General features: G+C 37.2%; 1 protein-coding gene across 1 annotated transcript; it reads right to left on the reverse strand.

Moving 5' to 3' along the window:
* Nucleotides 1–1,425: 1,425 nt before the first annotated feature.
* LOC110067783 (serine/threonine kinase-like domain-containing protein STKLD1) lies at nt 1,426–21,159 on the reverse strand. Its single transcript, XM_089275647.1, has 28 exons — nt 21,061–21,159; nt 20,896–20,982; nt 19,492–19,536; nt 18,604–18,690; nt 18,432–18,477; nt 17,460–17,518; nt 17,170–17,240; nt 16,826–16,878; nt 15,327–15,386; nt 14,444–14,483; nt 11,593–11,665; nt 9,907–9,987; nt 9,637–9,710; nt 8,510–8,610; nt 8,323–8,367; nt 8,019–8,056; nt 7,669–7,711; nt 6,324–6,452; nt 5,995–6,056; nt 5,588–5,654; nt 5,130–5,258; nt 3,910–4,038; nt 3,721–3,794; nt 3,524–3,581; nt 3,358–3,418; nt 2,800–2,867; nt 2,609–2,697; nt 1,426–2,237 (listed from the first exon to the last, which is right to left on the reverse strand). Exons 1-28 carry the CDS (start codon nt 21,073–21,075, stop codon nt 2,127–2,129), a joined length of 1,995 nt encoding a protein of 664 aa, XP_089131773.1. The 5' UTR covers nt 21,076–21,159; the 3' UTR covers nt 1,426–2,126.
* Between the last annotated feature and the right edge of the window lie 360 nt (nt 21,160–21,519).

Below are 21,519 nucleotides of genomic sequence, written 5' to 3' on the forward strand. Positions count from 1 at the left end.
GCGATCATATGGAAACCAGCCTTTACATTTGCTTGCGGTTAGCTTTTATTTGTTGGACAGTGCCATATGCAATATAATGCTGTCCTTAACAAACAGAAGCTAACCGCAAGCAAACATGAGTGAAACTACTAAACCGCAAGCAAATAGTGCATTTGGCGTTCGGCTTTCTGCAAAATACCCCTGCCGTGCGATCGTCCACAAATAAAAATTACATTTTAACAGCAATCATAATTACCCCAAGCAAGACCCTTGGTGTGTTGTAGGCCCGGGTTGTGGAGGCGTCAAGTTTCCCTCGGTAAACATAAAGTGCGGTCCATGATTGGCTAATTAACCTTCTGCCACGTGCACCGTGTGTTGTGAAGATTGGTGATCATGGATTCTTGATCTCGATTACTCTCTGAAATTGTACGTGACGAGGCCGAACTACTAATTAATCGTATCAGTCAGAAATTTCGAGATTGAAAAAGTTTAAAGAATGTCTTCAGTAGTGTTTTCCAGAACCTTTGCAAACCGAAGGGAAACTTAGGAAGCAATTAAGGCGCACGTAATACACCATTTTACAGTTGTCTGTTCAGTGACCTGGCCTTTGAATGGCGGCGAGGTCGGAGGTGACCTTGTTTTGATTAAGACCTCACTTTTTTTGTTGTGTAAATCAAGTTGTTCTTATGCTAAGTAATTTGCATTTACATGAGAAAAGCAGAGAGGTCTGTATCAAAGCAAGGTCACCTCCAGCCTCGGTTGCATTCATAGGCCAGGTAACTAAGCACAACTGTAAAATGGCCTATTCACGTGTGAATGCTCGAATAGTGATGGTGCTCAGTTACAGATATCCATTCAAAAAATTGTTTCAATGATCCACTTTTTAATAAATACAAAATAGCCTCCATTCTGCTTGGATATTTGTCCGCGGACATAATCTGTTCCGAGAAGCGAACATTTTTATGAGAGCGTAGGTCGAGGAAAACTGAGAGCTTTGAGACACAGATTATGTCCATGGACAAATATCCGCGTATAATTCCGCTTCTAATGGAGGCTATCATATTTATTATCCTTCAATTTTTTTCCAACACGGGCAGTTTTGAAAATCGCACGCGAGCGAAAATATTTGATGGATTGTAAGTTCACTTGGTACCACATGATACATGACACAGTTTCACCATGCATGTGTCAACAATGGAGACACTAGGCTCTGCCTCTCCGTAATAAAAAAAGTTCAACTGTAGTTTATTTGGGCTCCTTCTTTAGATTTTTAACTGAAAATCCGCAAGAGAGCTGAGCCAAGAGTAGCCTGAATGTAAGATGAGTCGTTTTCCTTATTGAGTTCTCAATGGAGACGTTTGCACACAGGCTAAGTAAGTATTGTAGTGTATAATGATACCTAAAGAAAGTTGTCTTTGACTTTAAAAGAACTACAAGAGATGCTCATGACCTGAGAATGAATTTCTGTTTATTAACGTTTCAAATTACCATACAAAAATTACGCTACAACAAAAGGTTGTACAAAATTGTTTGCTAGTTAACAACTGACCCGCCAATGTACGTTTGAACTTATGAGTACAATTTACATAGCTATATATGAAGTGTATTGTGTGTGGCTACAGCTGACACTGACTTCGTTGAGCGTGGGCTCTGCACTATTTCAAAAACGTATTGTGTTATACTACCTGTACAAAGTCTTGACCTGTTGGTAACTCAAAATCACCCGCTTTGCTAATGCGATAAAATACAAATAAAAAAGCCAGAATAATTACAATCCCTTGATGATTGGTCTCCTTGAATTACTTACACCTTAATCTTACGCTGACAATGAAGCATTCACCAAGCGACACTGATACAAACTGCAAATGCTAGAAGTATATACATACACTCGCTATAATAATTATGCCAATTAATATGATAATCATTATATAATAATGTTAGTCTATTACTAAGCCTAGGGAACGAATCATATGCGACATCAAAACTACAACGAAAGACCGCGAAGAGGGGTTCCTTATGAGAAACTGAAGACCAGTGCAGTTGTGTTCCAGGACAAGCCTTGATCCGACAAGGTGTCTGCTTTCTTAGGAGACTGATTCTTACAGTTCTCATCTAAAGCTAATTTCATTGAAGTATTAGTCATTGTTTCATTTCCTAGCCGCACTTCTGGGTCTAGACCGTGCAGAGCTGTTCCTTCGTCCATCCCGCTGACCGCCTCCCAACATGGCTAAGGCGCCTGCTGCTGCCATGAGAAGATCCTGTAGAGTAACACAACACAACAGCGTCGCGGTCACGTTCGTTTAACGACAATTAACGATTATCAATCCTTGTTAGGCTAGATATTACAGTCACATCGCACTAAAGAAAGTAAACATGAGCAAGTCACAATCTTCAACAGAATGAATTATGTAATTTGTGATCGTGCCCGGCTTTGGCGCATGTAGGATGTTATTTGATGTATCTTTTATCCACTTTGTTGTAACCTCATTGTGTCAATTTAAACATATTTTGGGCCTCGCTACCAACGCGCCCATGTCTCATAACCTTGGAGTGAGTGAGTTTGTGTAGTGAAGGCAAAATTAGTGTAAATTGCACAAAACGTGATCAATAAAACAAATGCCAGTTATACCTCGTGTTCATCATCTGAGAAATTTGACTTGGCCTCGGAAAGTACTTTTGTGATATTAGCGTTCAGTTTCATTTCCTCTCTGATGTCCTCTAATAAAATGACCAAATTAATTCACATTGTTAGAAGGTAAAACTGCGACAATATTCTCACTCAACCTAACCCTAACCCTAAGTACACACATGTAAACTTACCATACTCAACCAACTCAGAAAAAAGGACGCAAATGTTCTCTACTACTTCGTCATTGGTTTTCATGTTACTAGACAAACAACAAAACAAACTTGTGTTAGTTATCAGTAAGTGGAATGCAGCAAGACTGTAGCACTGTCAAGTTAATATCTAATTTGGTTCTGCCTATGAAAATGTTCCATTACTGTTCATAGCTGAAGTACTACAATGATCAGTTGAGTAAGGCACGAGGGAAGTTTGGTTACGAAGTTTTGGCCTTGAAATTATAGTGTTGTCACGGGCAACTTACCTCGTTTCCGTTGGTAACAATATCAACAGCCGCTGGTCGCCTGTCGCGTCGCCTAATATTTCGCGCGCTTTGCTGCCAATGACGTTAAAGGCCGACAAGTTGTCAATGGATACAAAGCCAGTTGCTCTTGACAACAACACGATTTTTACGTTAAAACTTGGTGACCAAACTTTAGTCCCGCCTTACTCAACTGATAATCGTAGTATCTGTACATAACGGCCTATCAAATACAACGCAGTAAGACAAGGAAATCTTAATGGTTCTCGCTTACTTGTAAGCAGAAATAATGTTCTCTATTCCTTCCTCCTTCAGCAGCTGGTATGCACACACCTCTGAAAAGAAATCAGTCCAGTTGTTACATGCAGACTCTTGCAGACCTCCAAAACGTGTCATATATAAATTAGACCTCATCGGACAGTTTGCTGTCATCAACACACCTCGGGCCTCGACGATACTTGCTAGTGCCATGCAAGCGTTCTTTATGACTTTAGCTTCCTGTAACAACAAAACAGCCAATTGCATGAGTCCTAAATGAGGAAATAATCCCCTCTGACATTACAGCTGAGCGATATTTTAACAACAACTATTTATCGTAAAATGTTTTCACAGAATCAGACTTCAAGCATCAACAAACCTTTTTGTGCATTTTGATGGCATCCACGATCAAGTCAATGACATTAAGGTCTTCCATCAATTCAAGATTCTCCTCTACAAATAAAAAAAAATCCATCAATTGCAATGGACTGTCTCTTTAGAATAAACCAGGAATCAGTATTATTCGAAGTAAACAAGCACACAGGTGCGGAGCGACTTCGGAGATTACCTTCCATAGAGAGTGACCACAGGGCAGAACATGCCGCCTCCACCAGTTCAACATCTGTGTTGTGTCTCCCCATAGCAAGGCAGATGTCTTCAAGACCACGTTCCTCTGACACGATCTTACAGTTGGCTTCTACAAAGTCCACAACACACAATTCCATGATCACCATCAGTGACTGAATACTATGACAAACGAGGGCAAATCTACTCATGCTACTTCTGCCAGACGTTTTGTACCCTGCCTGAGATGTGGCCACTGAAATAAAACCACAGGTCAGGAGCACCCAATGACCGTTTTCTCTCGAATGATTTTAAAAAATGTTTTAGACTATCTGGAGTACTTTTAAAGCCCCGTAGGTTAATTTTAGGTTGCGCTAAAAACATTTTACCTGTTCGGTTATTCTAGGGGAACTTGAGTATTCTCGATTTTATTAGGGCTTTTTGTCCATTTCCCGAAAACCTCAGGTCTTATCGCCTTTCCGAAAATGATAGCTGACCTTTTTTCGGTACCCAAAACGACAGTTTTAACAATCCGAAAACAACAGACATTAAATTTCTGATATCACGATAGTTCGAGGTGACAATTCTCTTAAGAAAATAAGAGGGGATTAAAGGCCTTCAGAACAGATAATTTACCGAAACGATCCGTTGGGTGCCTCTGACAGGTCGCCACAATTTCCAAGACAGCGGCTTGATAATATTCAGTCCGTATACCTGGCAATGCTTTTGCAAGGAGTTTTTACAAGGAGTTTTTACATACCATGACAACAAATGTAATACGAATATCTCAAACCAAGACTCCAACGAGCAGTGCAACGGGTCTGAATGCGCGCTATACAGTTTGAAACATTTCTTAGACATTTTAAGCAAAGCACCCAGCAAATCCTCACCAAATTCTAACATTTATAATGATAATCATAATAATAATAATAATAATAATAATAATAATAATAATAGTAATAGTAATAATAATAATAATAATAAATTTATAGACAACGCAAAGCTACATAGTGACTTCTACGCGTTCCTATTTGGTATTGAACATTGTTTCAACTAAATGATCATACGAAGATTGCACAGCATCAAATACGTGAAAGTGCAGTACGCACGCATCCCATGACCTTCATACAAACTGAACATTAAAAATTAATACCGTTAAGTCAACAAATATTTTGAATTAAAAAATTACTTCACTCCTTCCTATTTATAAAGAAAGAAAAATACCGCTAACAGCCAGGCTCCACAAAGCACCACAACAGTTAGATGCAATGTCCTTATTGTCAGGGAATGCTCTCAAGGCAGATAACAAATCTTGGACTCCTCCATAACGGCCGATTATTTCACCTGCTGCCTCTAAATAGAGAAATAAAAAATATACAGATCACACTCAATTTCGTTATATCACTTTCGATATAATAAAATTCAGCTCGATAGTGAGGCCTTGAAGACAAAATCAAAAGAAAGGAATAAACATGTCATTCAATTTCGTTCGTTTGTGTCCTCTAAGCCTCACTGCCAAGCTGAATTTTAATATACCGAAAACAGTCTATTGGATATCAAAGAATCGGAAAACAGTTTACAGTAAAAATCAGGTTGGCATTCAATATTTGAACGAGGCTTAGTTTAAATTTAAATACTTCATATGAAAGACAATGACATTTGAACGGTGCAATGAGACGTACCATCAGCTGAAAGAGCCATGAGTAACTGACAGCCGCATGACTGCAATTCTGAAGATGAGATATGGGACTGCAAAGAATGAAACGAAGTTTATATGAGGGAACATTATGAGTGACGTATCTGACAAAGATCTTCAGTTAATATGTGGACTGTTGGTTTGTACTGCAAATGCCAGCTTCCACTACAATGCTACTAGTGATACGCACAGCGTGATTGAGAGAAAGAGAGCACTGTGTCACTAACAGCAAATGTATTTATTTATTTATTAAGCTTCGGCCTTCTATTACATATAAAGAAAAAGAAAAAGAAGAGGAAGCAAAAAAAAAAAAAAAAAACAGACAGCAAAACAAAACAAAATGGCCAGGGGAGCCGCTACAGCTTAGCCAATTACAGCGGCCCCCTACTTAACCTTCATAGCTGAAAGAACAGGACGAATTATTTCTTCTGTAAACATGACATCATTATCATCAGCTGAAAAAAAGCAAAATAAATGTTCAAATGAATCACTTATTCACAGTTGAATATATCACGTGCAGAATTCCAATGATGACGTCATCAGTATATGGTGTCCTAGTTAATATCTGAAAACTTCATGTGAAAACCTCATAAGACAATAACAGCATAACTCTGAGAGCCGGTTAATAACCCATAACATCACATTTTAGATGATAAAAAAAATACTTATTATGAACAAAAACAATCAATGCTAATGCTTGTGGTTTACATTACAAGGAATACCTTTCGGAGAGAGATTAATAAATATCTTCAATGCCTGGAGGTGGACATCTTTAGACGGATCCGGTTTTTTGTTTTCATTATTCATCGTCTCTGCGATTTGCTGTTTCGCCTTTCTATTCAAAGACACATCTGAAATGGCAAACAGTCATGATCATCTGAGTCCAGATAAATTACCATCAGATTAAGTCAACTGAATTATTTTATAAAAGTGATGGTAACAGAAGTAGTTCCCAGACAATGCTGCAGTAAAGATAGCACCCAATTCACTTGCTAAGTATAGTTAACAACTGGAACTAAGTCATGTCGTGGGAACTTTTATCGAGCTGACATGATGAGCATTGCAAGGATTTCTAGGAACTTGATCTTGAACTCGGACAATTGTTTACTTTCATTTACATTATCAGTTATCGGTGTGCAATTGAAGACACTTGCTCATACAGTGGAATCCAGATTTCTCGAACCCTCAGTTTTTCGAACCTCCCGATAACTCGAACCAAAAGTCGTTTCCCCTCCTCAGTCGTACACTGTAATTTTACGTCCGATTTCCCGAAATCTCCGATTTTTCGAACCAATTTTCGTTTCCCTTGGAGGTTCGAAAAATCGGGATTCCACTGTACATGTATAATGTTAAATAACATATTTAGCGAGGACGTTGTATCAGCCCTATCTGGTTTTCATGCAGGTCCTCTATCCTGATGGAATGGGACTTTGGAAATGTTGGTTTTATTTAAATCGCCAATACACATTTGCAGGTCCTTTCTCCTTGAAGTCCTTTGCATGTGTAGCATGCTAGACACACTAACCTATCAACCTGGCGCTCTGAGTTGCCAGTTTCCCTTCCTACCCTCCCCTAATCAATATTCACCTACACAGGGTGTATCTGATGAACACTTTGTTCTTTAACCAGCAAACAGGCTCTTGTGTACTGCGGCACAAGGAAAGGCGAAGCTGCCATGAGAGACAAGCAAAGGACTTGGCACAAAAATGATTTTTGTTGGGCTTCCCAACCTCACCTCTCACAGCTTTGCCTTTGCTCAGGCTCACCCTCAGAGCATGAGCCTTTGCTCATACTCAGAGCATGTTTGATTTGATTCATTGCGTCTTGTCAGGGTATGTCTTGTGCATGTTGCTGCCATACAAGCTGGGGAGCTAGGGAGTTCGGGAGCAACCAGTGTCCAGAGTCCTTACACTGCCAGATATATGTAACTCAATGACTTTATTTAATCATTTGTGATCTTAGTTGTTAAACTAAATTGTTAAATCTTACATTAAACTTACAAAGTGTTCTACAGTTACTCAACCAAAACTTGGCAAGTCTCAAAAGCAAAACGTTTAAAACTTTTACCTTGTTTTCTTGTGATTTGTTCAAGGTGTTTGAGAGCTTGCACCTAATTAATCAAACAAACAAAGATTACAAATAAAAACTTTTCTTTGTCCTTTCAGGTTTTGTTTATCTTGTAGGACTAGTTCATGATTCACTACGCCAGCTGTTTTCACATTAATATGTGTTACAAAATGGCAACGTAATGGTACAACATTATACATGGAGCAACAAGTGTTACAGATTCATTGTTTCATCTTTTGAGAGGGTCCTTGGGAGGTTCGTCACAAAAATGATTTACTAGCTAGCTGTTATGGTTCTCTATTTAACAAATTTCCAGGTTTCATATAACACAAGGTCATACTATGTACTACCTGACAAGCTGAACTATCTTTGTTTTTCTTCATGTAATCTGTTAGTTACACAAGAGATACAGAGAAAGACCCGAAATTAGCGAAAGAACACAGAAGCAATACATATTTAATCATATTGCTGATAATTACAAGATGGTGGTGCTATTCAAAACCAACAATGACCAGCTTAACTGGTAAGTCACATGTGCAAGTTACATATACAAGTACAAAACCAGTGTTTCTGGAACAAGATAACAGTCATAGAGTCTGTAAGCCCATATAAACATAACTATTATAACAGTAGTTGTCATAATAAGTTATTTACCTAAAACACCAGCTACACCCTTGTCTTTAGGCACTGGTTTCACAGCTGGAAACAAAATTACAACAATATTAACATTACTGTGACACCAGATCAAAGTCATACGGGAACAAATGTTTCTACCATACTTAGGATACAGCAAGCGTGTGGATTGATCCATAGATGCCGTCTATTTTCTTATTGCACTTACGTTCTTTCTTGGCTCCCTTGCTGGCAGCTACTGTTCCTTTAGCTTGTTTAGTAGTACTCAGTGCAATACAACTCTTTACATATGGCAGTTCTGCTAGTTCCCTGACAGTAAAAAAAGTTACAGTCTGCGTTATGATCACTACAGTCAGGCCTTGATAACAGACACTCCCTTAAGTAAATCCGCTCAGCTGTTAGTAATAAACTTATCTCCTAACTGCTAATAGGATCGACGTAAAACTGTATAACCAATCAGTTTTAGTTAAGTATAAAAACTACCGACTGAGAGACATTTCACTTGACCTCTAACCCAGGCTGTCAAGACGTCAGTCCCAGTAACACTTTATAGGACTACCTTTACACAACGATCGCATTATATGAACTACTGGCATGCCTCCTATGTGGAGACTAAACCATGATCCCAGCTACATCCATTATTACCCTAGCTCTCATAAAGACACCTGTCCTGATGTTTTCTCTGGTCACAAAGGTGTCCCCTAACAGGAGGTCGAACTGCTCATAGCAGTAACTGCACCCTCTATTCCTCCTCTGTAAAGGCACGGTGGCCTCATGGTTAGTGAGTTGGGACATAGTGTTGTGTTCTTGAGCAAGACACTTTACTCTCACAGTGCCTCTCTACAACCAGGTGTATAAATGGGTACCGGCGAACTTACCGGTAATGCTGGGGAAACCTGCAATGGACTAGCATTCCATCCAGGGAGGAGTAGAAATACTCCTAGTTGCTTCATGCTATGGAAACTAGAGATAAGCACCAGTCTGATGGGCCACAAAATCCATACAAATGTCTCCCAAACCATATACCAGTAAAGTCTTAAAATTCCTTATGATTCCTGTGATACACTTAAAAATGGGCAAACAAAGTGATTTCAGTATGTAGTGCTGTCAGTTTAACTCCCCCCAGATCCCAGCACAATCTTGAAATGGCCTACACCGTATTAACAAAGTTATAAAAGTGGATCCCTGTCCTAATGACCAATTTTCAATTCTTTTTTGCAATTTTCTTTTTTTTTCAGTTTCCAGTTTTTGTCCAATTTTGTTTGCAATGTTACTTGATTGTGTTATGTGTCCCTATAGCATAGCAGTTTGCTAGTTTGCTAGTTGAATACTTACTTCATGGTTGGTCTTTGCTGAAAGTTTCTTCTGAGCATAATCCGAATAGTTTGGCAAAGATCTTTTGCATATGTCTGAAAAACAAAGGACGTAACACTACAAACAATGAAATGCATTATACATATGGCATGCTTTGAAAAGGGTCACATTACAAGAGAGTTTTGCAGTTATTTTGTGTTAAGCAGATTCAAAGATCTAGACCAGAGCATATCAAGAGCAGACTAGAGCATATTTCATAATTTTGTGATTTTCAAAGAACGTAGTACACACCTTTCCAACAAGTTGGAGCACTTCTTCTAGCTCCTGAGGAGAGTGTTTGATTTGAAAGAGCTTTGATGATATTTGAGATTGCTGTTAAAAAAAAAAAGAGTAACAGTGAAATGTGAACAATGTGAACAAAAGCAATCAAATCAATCCTTACATACACAATGAAACAAATCATTGAAAACTCATTTTTAGCACCAGGGTGCTAAAGTTTACAAAACAAAATAAACTGCCTTATGATTCAATCTCATCCTGGTAGAGTACTATTACCTTTGGTTAGGAATAGTGTTATAATGTACTAAGGTCATTTTAATTCTTCATGTGTATGTTATGTAGAAGGGGAGGCCAATGGTCCTTCTAAACTGTGCGTATTGTAAAATTTGAGCCGAATTTCAAGCATCTTCTCTCAAATTTTTTCACAACACCCCAGAGTCTTGACTTCTTTAGCAAGGATGATGAAGTCTTTCGCTTAAAGAAAAGACACTTTTAAGTCCTGAATTGAAAGTAATCATTTGCCATTCTTCCATTCTACATGTGTTTCATTTCAGAAGGACACTCCAAAAAAGTTGAGAGGCCCTTTAGACAAACAGATGTCAAACAGTTCTACAAATCCCAGGAATGATGCTACATGGTATTATTTATTTATTTATTTATTTATTTATTTATTTATACATGGGTAAAACATCAGGACTTAAAGTAAATACTAAAATTGCATTAATTACATTGTTAAGATACTAATCTACTACTAATTAAATCTAATAACAACAAAAATAAAAACAATAAGGAAGTGCCTGCTCTCCATGAATGCCTTGTGATTAATTAACTTATTTATTATGAAAAAGGAAACCCCTGCAGCCAGATTTAAAACTAGCAAGAGTTCGTGCTTGCTGCAGATTGGTAGGTAAGCTGTTCCACAGCACCGCACCACTATAGCTGAAACTGTTTTTTAGAAAATTGGTGTGGGGGAGTGGAACAGCTAGTTTGCCCTCACAATCCCTAACAGAATAGGTAGATATTGCACTCTGATCAGTAAACATTGATTTCACATAATTAGGGGTGAGACCATTAAGAGATTTATAGACCATAGTGGCTGTTTTTAATTCTCGTTGAAGATTAAGTTTTTGCCAGCCAAGTCTAACAAAGAGATCATCCGCATTAGCATCATATGAAGAAGAGGTCAAAATATGCACAGCGTGATTCTGTAATTTTTGTAGTTTAATGGAAAGAGATTTATTGCAATTACCCCATACAACGCTACAGTAATCGAAATGAGGTTGAACTAAAGCATTATAACTGCACAGAAGCGTTTCAAAAGGAACAAAAGACCTGCTTCTCTTCAAGATGCCAGGCAGGAGGCAATTTTTTTGGAAATATGTTCGATATGTACATTCCAAGTTAAGTTTTCATCTATATATACTCCACTTGAGATTTCATAAATTCTACTTGTTTAATAGAATTACTGTTGATAGTAAAAGATGGGAGTCTATTAAAAGTATTTAACCTTTGCCTTGAACCAATCAACATAAACTCAGTCTTTGACTTATTAAGAGTGACATTATTTGCTGTTAACCATTCAGTAATTTTAGTTAGATCATCGTTCATATTTTCCTCTAGATGCGCAACATCGTTACTGGCAAAGGTCAAATGAGTATCATCCGCATACATTCTGGGATTTTATGGGACAGTACTTACATCCAGGAAGCCACAGGTGGCTAATTCAAGAACTATACATCCCAGTGACCAGACATCACTGCGTTCATCATATCTTAGAAACATTAAGGATGCAGTGTACAGCACATCAAAAAGGAAATTACACCTGTAATTAGGTTTTCTTCACACTATGATATTTTTTAAACATTATTCACTTGTTAAATGACAACCTAACAAAGTTATTCCACCACAAGCTTAACATGCTCTTAACATCAGTGGTCAATCTCACAAGTACAAGCTCATGTGGAATGTTCCAACTATGTTAAGGCTGAATCTTTGAGTTCCCCAGCATTTTTGCAGCAGTTGTTTGTAAGCAGTCCTGAGCAGCTTTCTAGCAGTTGATTTGAAGTATTCCCCCATTCCACCCAACCCTCTCTTTTTTACTTCCAATGATCTAATCAGAGTTGATGGGTACCTGAAATGGGGGCTCATGGCTGGGTTGCGGGGATTTGCCAGCCATACTTTCTCAAAAATACTGCACAGGTTGAAAATATAATGACAACAAGATGGTCAAAGATCGTAAGTCAGGCTGGAGCTAGACGTGCTACTATGAGTGTTGATCATTTGTGGTGCGCAGCAGTTGTAAAAATAGCATATGTGATATGTACCATGCTAATAGCTGCATATTTCAAAGACATAACATGAAACTGTAATCGAACTGTTATATATCTATATATTTCATAATGAAATCATTGCTTAGTTGAACTGAAATTTATTTCACAGCCTTGATTGACTTTAGTTATTGTTTTTTATCATGACGTTTTGGTATTTTTTTTATACTAAAGAACTTTTTTTCTTTAATTCTTTATTATTAATAGTTTCTGAAAAACTTTGAGAGGATGAATATGGTGCATGAATTGTTCAGTTAGCAAAAACTAAAGCAACAACTCATCTTTTGACCAGCGTGACAGCCTTCCGAGGCTGCCATTTAATGTCACACAACGCAAAAGCTTGGAAACTCAAACATGCCCCATTACAAAACGAAGAACTTTGTCGAGCTAAAACGTTGTAAAATGTCAAGTTCCTAAAAGGTCTTATATCTGATTAAACTAAAACTTCTGGAGAAAAGATAATTTTTTTAAACATATGACTGCGTCACATGAACCAAGACTACATCACATTCATCTGTCACATGTTATTTGATACCACACAAACACTCCTGCACAACATGCGAATATGATACACACACAAAAGCAACAAAACTAATGGCACAGCTGATAATGTACTCAGTTTGAGCAAAAACATAATAAACGTAATAATCATGACAGAGGTCACATAAATTAATATGACAAATACGTTTTTCTTCACTCTGATGGAAGCCACTTCTGCAGTCAAACATTATTGGCATCTTTGTTGTTGTTTCCTAGAGCTTAATCATGATGCACCTTGTTTTTATCAGCACCTAAAACTTTCGTAAATGTTCTTCTGTCATCTGTAGTAACACTCTGTTCACATTTTCTGCTCATTGATAACTCATTTGATTTCTGGTTTGGTTCTAGTAAGATCTTCCCTAATCATTTGATTCTTTTACTATTATGAGTTCGCGGAGGTCACAGAACTACCCGTTTTGAAATATACACTCATTGAAATACGACATCTTTTAGAGTGGATCTACTGCGAACAGTGTGTGGGTCTCTATACTGTTTGAACATAGAAAAGAAGGCGCCATTTGTTAATGTATTCGATATCTCTTTTCTTTTCTGCATCGACTTCGACATCGTGAAAAGAAGGTTGAGCCTCTATTACGTGTCTGCGGTATTGCCCATTGCATGTGACTGAGCTTTGACAGGAAATACGAGGGTAAACCTATAGTCGGTTTGCCTGACTAATTTTAGAGTAGAAAATTGCACAAGCACAAATATAGAGTCAAAGTTTTTGTTATTCTTTGTGCGAATTGCTGTACTAATTGTTATTATAATTTCAATCCATGTTGTATTTTTGAGAAAATGACGTAATTTTATCCAATTCTCAAGCAAGACTCGAGACAAGGAAAATTATTGGTGGCCGTATATTCTCGGGAATAAAGGTCCAAAAAACGCTAGTTCTAATGTTCGTAATTAATATAGATTGAAATTTGACAAGATATTTAGCAAAGTCCTATTGTTTATGAAAATGTAAAAAAATGGATATTGAGAATTTGATCATAGGGGCAGTTTAAGCCAGGTAGCTGGTTAATTATAAAACTTAATCCTCAAATATCTGCCCTCCAGAGGAAATACAGCAAAAAGACAATAAAGTAGAATTTAGAAACAGACAGCAAATAACATCATTTGATACCACACAAAATGACCAAATATATCACAAAATCAGTACATATTGCAGAACTTAGCCTGCATAGCAGGCGTATAAAGGGGAGGGGGTGGAGGAGGACGAAGAGAATTCAGGGTTCCTTTTTCCCCTTCCCCCCCACTCCTCCATTTTTTTCCCCCCGAATTCTCTTCCTCCTCCCCCACCCCCTCCCCTTTGTACTCCTGAACTAGCAGTGCGGAAACTCTCACAAGTACGAGGCATATAATAACAAGTGAAACATTTATAGTGTTTAACGCCACAAAAAAAGTTCTACATTAACTTAGTTTTAATGGAAGAAAAATCACCTGGGTGATATGCATGACAAAGTGAATAGCACCAATAAAAATAAGTAATAAAGGTGCTTGTATTTTGCTTTCATATACATGTATCTAGAGCTTTAGAGTTTCCAATTTCAATTTTTATTTTGAGGACATTGCTGAAAAATTTCTTTGATTAGTATGGTTCCCTCCTTAAAAATAATTACAATTATCATCATTATTATTAATTTAATATTTCTTCTACTTTTTATACCAAAAAAGGATACGGTCTCTCTAGCACTTCTGGTGCCATCCAGTTCATTGTACCTAACAATTACAATAATTAATTATTGCTGGTTTTCAGTGTCACGCAATTCAAAATAGATCAAAATCAAAATCAAAACCGGTCAATAGATAAAGTCCAGAATCTGGGAAATGAAAGAAGGTAAATATGCAAAGACTCTCACCAAAATTCTGGTCACAGCAATTTTTCTTATGCGAGATATGCGGAGAAATTTTTTACACAATTTTATAGAGATTTGTACAGAGACGCCATGCTGGTGCCCATTGGTATGGGCACCAACATGGCGGCCGGAAACCAACAGAAACATCTGTCACTGAGTTTTGCTACAAAAGCGTGAATTTATCCCTCGAGGAACTCTAAAATATTAAAATAATACTTTTTCTAAGACATGAACTGTTCAGATAGCCAAGTTCCCCGAAATAAGTCACTTTTTTAACCATCATGACATCTCTCTAGCAAACATCTCTCTTTCTTTTGTGACGCAGATTTCTGGTACCAAGTTTCAAGAACACCAATGCAATATTTCCAGAGATATTGTTTGTTCAGTATGTTACCATTTTTTAGTTGCAAAGAATATGATCATCACTGCTCTAATTTGCATAATAGAAAAACATCAGTATGTCTAAAATGAAAAAAAGACAGTTCAAAAAGAAAAACGCCAGTCTTCTGTATCTTGAAAGGCCTTTCTAGTAAGCAGAAATTATTTGTCATGTCATATACACTTTAAGCAGTTGCTACAACAATGTCTGAAAAGTGCAACTTAATAACATATTCAATTTGATAATTTACATTACCAAAACAATTATTATAATTTTCATCATGCACAAAGAGTGTGAAGTTTAGATAAATTATTGAAAATAACACACCTACTGTGGTTCTTGTGCGAGTCCGTGCATCATCCATGATGGTTGAAACACCAAAGTCACCTGTTACATTAACATGTATTCAATCAATTTAGTAAGAGTTAATTATTTTTTTTGTTTTGAAACAAAAACCATTATAAAAAATAACATCAAACAATTAGGAATAAAAACCAGCGATAATAATTTCGGATGATGTTTCGATGACTCAGTCATCATTTTCAAATTCTAAAAGTCAAATTCCTGTGAATTCTTTACGGTATATACTAAGAATGCGTGTGAAAGTCTCATACATGCGATTAAAACTCTACAATACGGAATGTAGAGAGTAAATTAACGTGGAATGTAGAAAGTAAATTCCTTTATTATATAACTGAGAAAATTACTTCATTGTGATTGACTGAGAGCAGGCCTATTTAATATCGATAATTTTTAATTTGCACTCAAGCGCGAATTAATGTGTGTGATTTTGTGATTTTTTCAGTCATAACATATGAGTAATCGTATGAAAGCTCGAGCAAATAAGGATTTACACTACTCATGATATTTAAAAATTCTTTCAAATTGCACTCGCCTAAAGGCTTGTGCAATTTTGAGTGAATTTTCAAACATCACTCATGGTGTATATCGTTAATTGCAATCACATTCATACAATCACCTATACTAATAACGAAATAACGATGTACACAATGATATTTTCTGATTCCCTGTCTCATTTTCTCTTAATTTACGAGCATATGTTCAAAAGAACGAAGCAGGCATTTACTTTTCAATTTACCAGACCTATTGGCTAAGGTTAGTTTATATGCCCATGCCTTAGGTGTTAAAAAAAAAACAGTTTTATTAATGACTTTCCAGGTGTAACTTATATTTAATACAGTTGTATTAATCACAAGAGGTCTCAGAATTTACATGTATACACCAATACTGATAGGAAATACTATTTTGAAAAATGGCTACCAAACTGGTCAGCATTTCTTTACAACTCACATGAGGTAGTCAGCCATTAGTCATACAGCACATTGTCTGGTCAGGAGCATACAGCCCAGGGCTAAAGAATTTTGTAGGAATGAATGGATTCTGTCCTTTGCTGAGGACATGTTTAAGGAAATTCAAACCAAATTCAAATTTCAGTTTATAAATCTGCCTGCCTCCACTATGCATGGTTATTCCAGGCAGCTAGCACTATAATTTAATAATCGCTTACAAGTAACTTAAAATGCAACTGAGAGTACCACTAGAATGTTGTTGTGTTGTTTACACAGATGTACTGTGAAAGGTGAAATTATTGACTGGATTAAATGTGGTTTTAATTTCCAATTAATTGACCATGCTAGAAAGAAATGTTAAGGGGGCTAGTGGGAATGACTTTTGCATTAGTAAGTCATACTTACAGCTTGCCCAAAGGTCAAACTAAAAAACTGGTTTTCTTTGCACACTGTGGAGGAGAAAATCTTCAGAAAAGATTGTCCAGTAAATATCTGTACTTCTGATCAGTTACTTACCAACTGAAATACTTCCATCTTCAGCAAGAAAAATGTTACTTGGTTTAAGGTCTCTATCAACAATATAAAGCAAAAAGTATAGCTGTGACTTAAGTTCATACGTGAAGATCTAAAGTATGCAGAGCACGCTAAATTAAGTTCATACCAAAATACATGTAGGAATACAAGATATGTGCCTTACTAAACAAATTTCATTTGCCTTTCAGAACTAATTCAATACCAACCAAAACAATATCTAAGAGTTATTGATGATATTGTTTTGTATGTTGATCAGTTCAGTAAATAATGGCATTATTTATATAGCTTTATGTGTTCTGGCTAAAAAATACTCTCTGCTTGCTCACCTATGTATCATACTCTTGCTGTGAACAAATGCTAGTGCATTCACCATCTGACCAAACCACTTTTTTAACACCTGTCAAGTGAACAAAATAAGTTGATGTAGGTTCTTCAATCAAAAGATAAAATGTGCCACTCCAGGAATTGTGTTTCACTGGTTTCAAATGAGTTGAGAATCATAACATTAAGCAAAAGACTTGTCATCACAAAACAAATACTCTAAAAACAGGCAACAGGTATTAATAACAATAATATAATATAATTATAATTATGTATAATTTTGGTTCATACTCACCATTTCAGGTATAGATTCTCCTTTGGCTCGTTTCTGCTTTAGAGCCTTATCCAAGTCACCTTCACATGTTCAAATGGATGGGTGTGGTATTAGTACATGTATCTGGATGTAAACTACACTTGAACCTCCCCCAATGACCCCTTTGGGGACAGAGGAAAGTGGCCACATTAGAGAGGTGGCTGTCATGGGAGGTAGGTACAGTCTACATATGAGCCAAGCAGCCATTAAGGATGGAGCTTATCCCAGTATCTGTAGCACAAAGTGAATAGGAGTATTTCTACTCCCTCCTGGATGAGATGCTAGTCCATCACAGGGTGACCCCTTGCTGGTACCCATTTATACACCTGGGTGGAGAGAGGCACTGTGAGAGTAAAGTGTCTTGCCCAAGAAACACAACCCAATGCTCCTGGCCAGGGCTCGAACCTGTTCTGCTCGTTTACGAGTCCAGCACACTCACCATGAGGCCACCGCTCCTCCACAGTGGGAGGTAGGGGTGTAATATGAAACCAGCTTTTTTCAGGGGTGTGATCTTTCTTTTTTAAAACAAAATGCTCATTGTAGCTTATAAATACAAAACACAATCAAATTATATCAAATTGATAAAACAATAAAACAGAAAACAAACCAAAACAGAGATCAATGACATGCTGTACAGATCAAGTTTCAAGACCTTTTACAGTAAAAAATGGGTTTTTGTCTGTCATTGATTACATGGCCATAATTGAGAGGTTATTTTTAACTAACAGTTGGGATGTACTTTAGTGGCCGTTGCTGTCATGGCGAGGTGGCCATTTTAGAGAGATGAAAATAACTCAGTGTTAATTATAGAACATCTGCCATGACAAAAAAGTGGCCATTGCTGGAGGTTCAACAGTTACTGAATTTATTCACTTGTAACTGTTACTTCCAGTATATGAAAAATGTAAGTCTAAAATAAATTAACTTTAGTAAATGGTTATTCTTGTGACTCACCTAACTTGTAGTAATCCATCACAATGCATACAAACATAGCAGATTCCTGAAAGATGAAAAGCAACCCTTCCTATTATTTGAAACAGGTCTACTGAATATCAAATGGCAACCTATTGTAACTTTTTCTATAATGTTAATTTGCTCACATTTTATTTCTTATGATTTAACTCACCTCTTTATCCCATGTGACAAAAAACTCTTTATATCCACATATATATGGATGTTTATGCGGATGCTGGAGTTCTTGTAATGCCACAGCCTATAGAAAAGTACAAACACACACAACCATCTGATTTAGTCAAGTACATGAAAGTTTATCATCAATAGCTGTTTTCACTAAAGTAACAAATGCGTTTGGTTGACTTATTAATTCACAACAAGTTTTAAAAAAATCTGTATGTGGGAAAATTTTGGGTGCGATCATCTTAATTGACTATCAGTTATGTTTATACTGGGGAGGGGGGTCTCCCATACAAAAAAAAATGGGGGTGGTCGCCAGAAATTTTCAAAAGAACCCCTAGAAAGAACCCTGCAATGCCCTTTCTGGGCATTGCAGCTGCTTGAAATTTTCATCACTCTTAAGAGGTACCAATTCTTAAATCATCACATTCATTGACACAGACTTTTTTCAGCTCAATAGCCTAAAAGGTACTGTGAATGCTCTCGCTGTGGACCTTTTTGAGGCTGAATGCCCTAAAAGGGACCAATTCTTAAACCCAAAGTGAAGGTACAATGTACATGGTTTTCAAGTTGTTTAAGGTAAAATTTAGTTTGTGTCAGGTCAAGTGGTTCATACCACTGGAGCTCCTCTTGGTTTCCATGACACGAGGTGACTAGAGATAGTTCTACTCTCCCTTGGGTGGGATGCATGCCTATTACAGGGATTGATACACCCCAACATGAACCATTTATACACCCCGGTGGAGAGAGGCACTGTGACCTAAGAACACAACACAATGTCCGGCCAGGGTTTGAACCCAGACTGCTCAATCCAGTGCCCCAACAGGTTAACCATTCTAGGTCATCTCCTACTGCCAGGTTGTGTGCATAATAACCTCACCTCCTTGAATGCTTTATTTGCCTCTCCTTCATCATTACATTCAACCTAGAAAATAATAACAGAACATCTCAAATATTTGAACTATCAGGCATAAAATGAATGCTTACATGTAGTTATTGGACTCAAAACCTGCTCACTGGCTATAACACAGGGCTGCAGAACCCATTTCTCAATTTCAAACTAATATTTTATATTCCAGCACAATGCAGTAGTATCAGTCACCACATGGGATTTCAATATTTTCCAGAGGACTTATTTTATTATTTTTTTTATGGGAAGGGGTGAGTGCTATCAGAATTATAGAGCATCTGCAGGGTCACTGTAAAATATATTCTTTGCCAATTCTTACAGGAATCTCAACATTATGTGCAAGATCCTTGAAGACCTCTAAGGACACAGTTTTACAAAAGATGACCAAGAAGATTTATCTTTATAAGGATTCTCTGGGATCTTTTAAATACTTTCTCAAGGGTACAAGAACTGGTTCAAATATGGGGCAGTACCTCACAATGCTAAATGTGAGCTGAGAATGTTGCTCAATGCAATGCTTAACAAAAATACGTTAATTGCAAATTCCTTGTTAGCCATTTGCACTGCAGACCTGTGTTAATAATATTATTTTCCTTCTCTCAATACAGAATCATTCATAAGGGTACATTTCTCTGTAGGCTGAGCTTGTAATCGTTTAGAATCCGACTTCAAACCACTTTTAAAAGTGTAAGGAACTATTTCTTATCATAAAGGCTAAGCTGCAAGGAATTTATTTCACGTTTTTAACAAGTTAAGCTTTGTTGTCTGTTTTATTTACCCATTGTTTTAACATCATGCTCCATCGGTCCACACATCACGAAAACTTTGTTTGCACAATTCTCTAAAATTTTTTGCTTGGGAGCTTACAAATTGCAGGTTAATTATGCCAAAATGAATTGAAAATTACGAGAAACATTGATAGCCAGAGTGTAATGGGAATGGTTGCTACGAAAATAAATAGAAGATAGCGAAACAGACTACCGTGGAATGTTCTTGACATTTTGGAAAATGGCAGAGATACCAATCACTGTGCACATTGTCGGTGCAAGTTCAGTGGAACTAGATACGAACGGCAACTGCGTGGTGTTGAAGTATTCTTTCAAACAGAGGTTTGTGTTTTCTTACACCCTACCGGAATATCCACCAACAGCTGGCAATTGCACAATAATAATTCAGTAGGATGGTTGTCCCACGATCAGTTGATCTGCATTACAAGTGATCAGAGTCAAGTAACAATTACAGGGCAATCATCTGGTCTCGTCTCTTCATAAGGACTGTTCTACACCACGATGAACAACCGTAATCTTTTGTAGGCCATTAACTGGCAATTACCTCCTATTCTCTGGTTGGAGCTTTTATAAGGCTAAGGCTTACCTTCTTCAGCACGTAGCAAATCTTGTCCTGTTTGTTTTCCGCGAGAAACACAGAACCCTGTGCTCCCTTGCCAAGCCGTTGATGGAGCTAAACAGTAAAGGATTGTACTTTCAACACAAATTCACAGAATGAGCAGGTTTTAAGGGAAAGGTGCAGAAAATCTACCTTGTAGCTTTCCATGGCGGTTGACAATTACGCCTCCACTGATGTGGCGGTCACTAGGTTTCTTGAAAATTGCATAAATTATTCTAATTACTCATTAACCCCGCATTAATTAATTCAAAATCGCTTGACCTTTGCGAGGGTTGGCAATTGATTGATTGTCACCCTACATTGTTGTAATGAAGGGAGACGGTGACGTGATATAACAGCTTCTGTCTTGTTCCCGTACTCCGGCTGTAATGAAATTGACTCAAGGTTTGGTTTGATTTTGTTGATATAACTTTCGATTCGTTAATTTGGGTTTCGAAGAATTTAAAAAACAAAATTATCTTCAACTAACTATATTTATGAGCCTGTTTTTGTTGTTGTTGTTTTCTGTTTTGTTTTTTCAAATTATGATGCGCCAAGGGGTCCTCCTGATTTGTCTTCTAAACTCGCTGGATGAAAGAGAGGAATTATTTT

The sequence above is a fragment of the Orbicella faveolata genome, unplaced genomic scaffold (assembly GCF_042242905.1).
Source record: "Orbicella faveolata isolate gen_17 unplaced genomic scaffold, um_ofav_v1 contig_37, whole genome shotgun sequence".
Lineage (NCBI taxonomy): Eukaryota > Metazoa > Cnidaria > Anthozoa > Scleractinia > Merulinidae > Orbicella > Orbicella faveolata.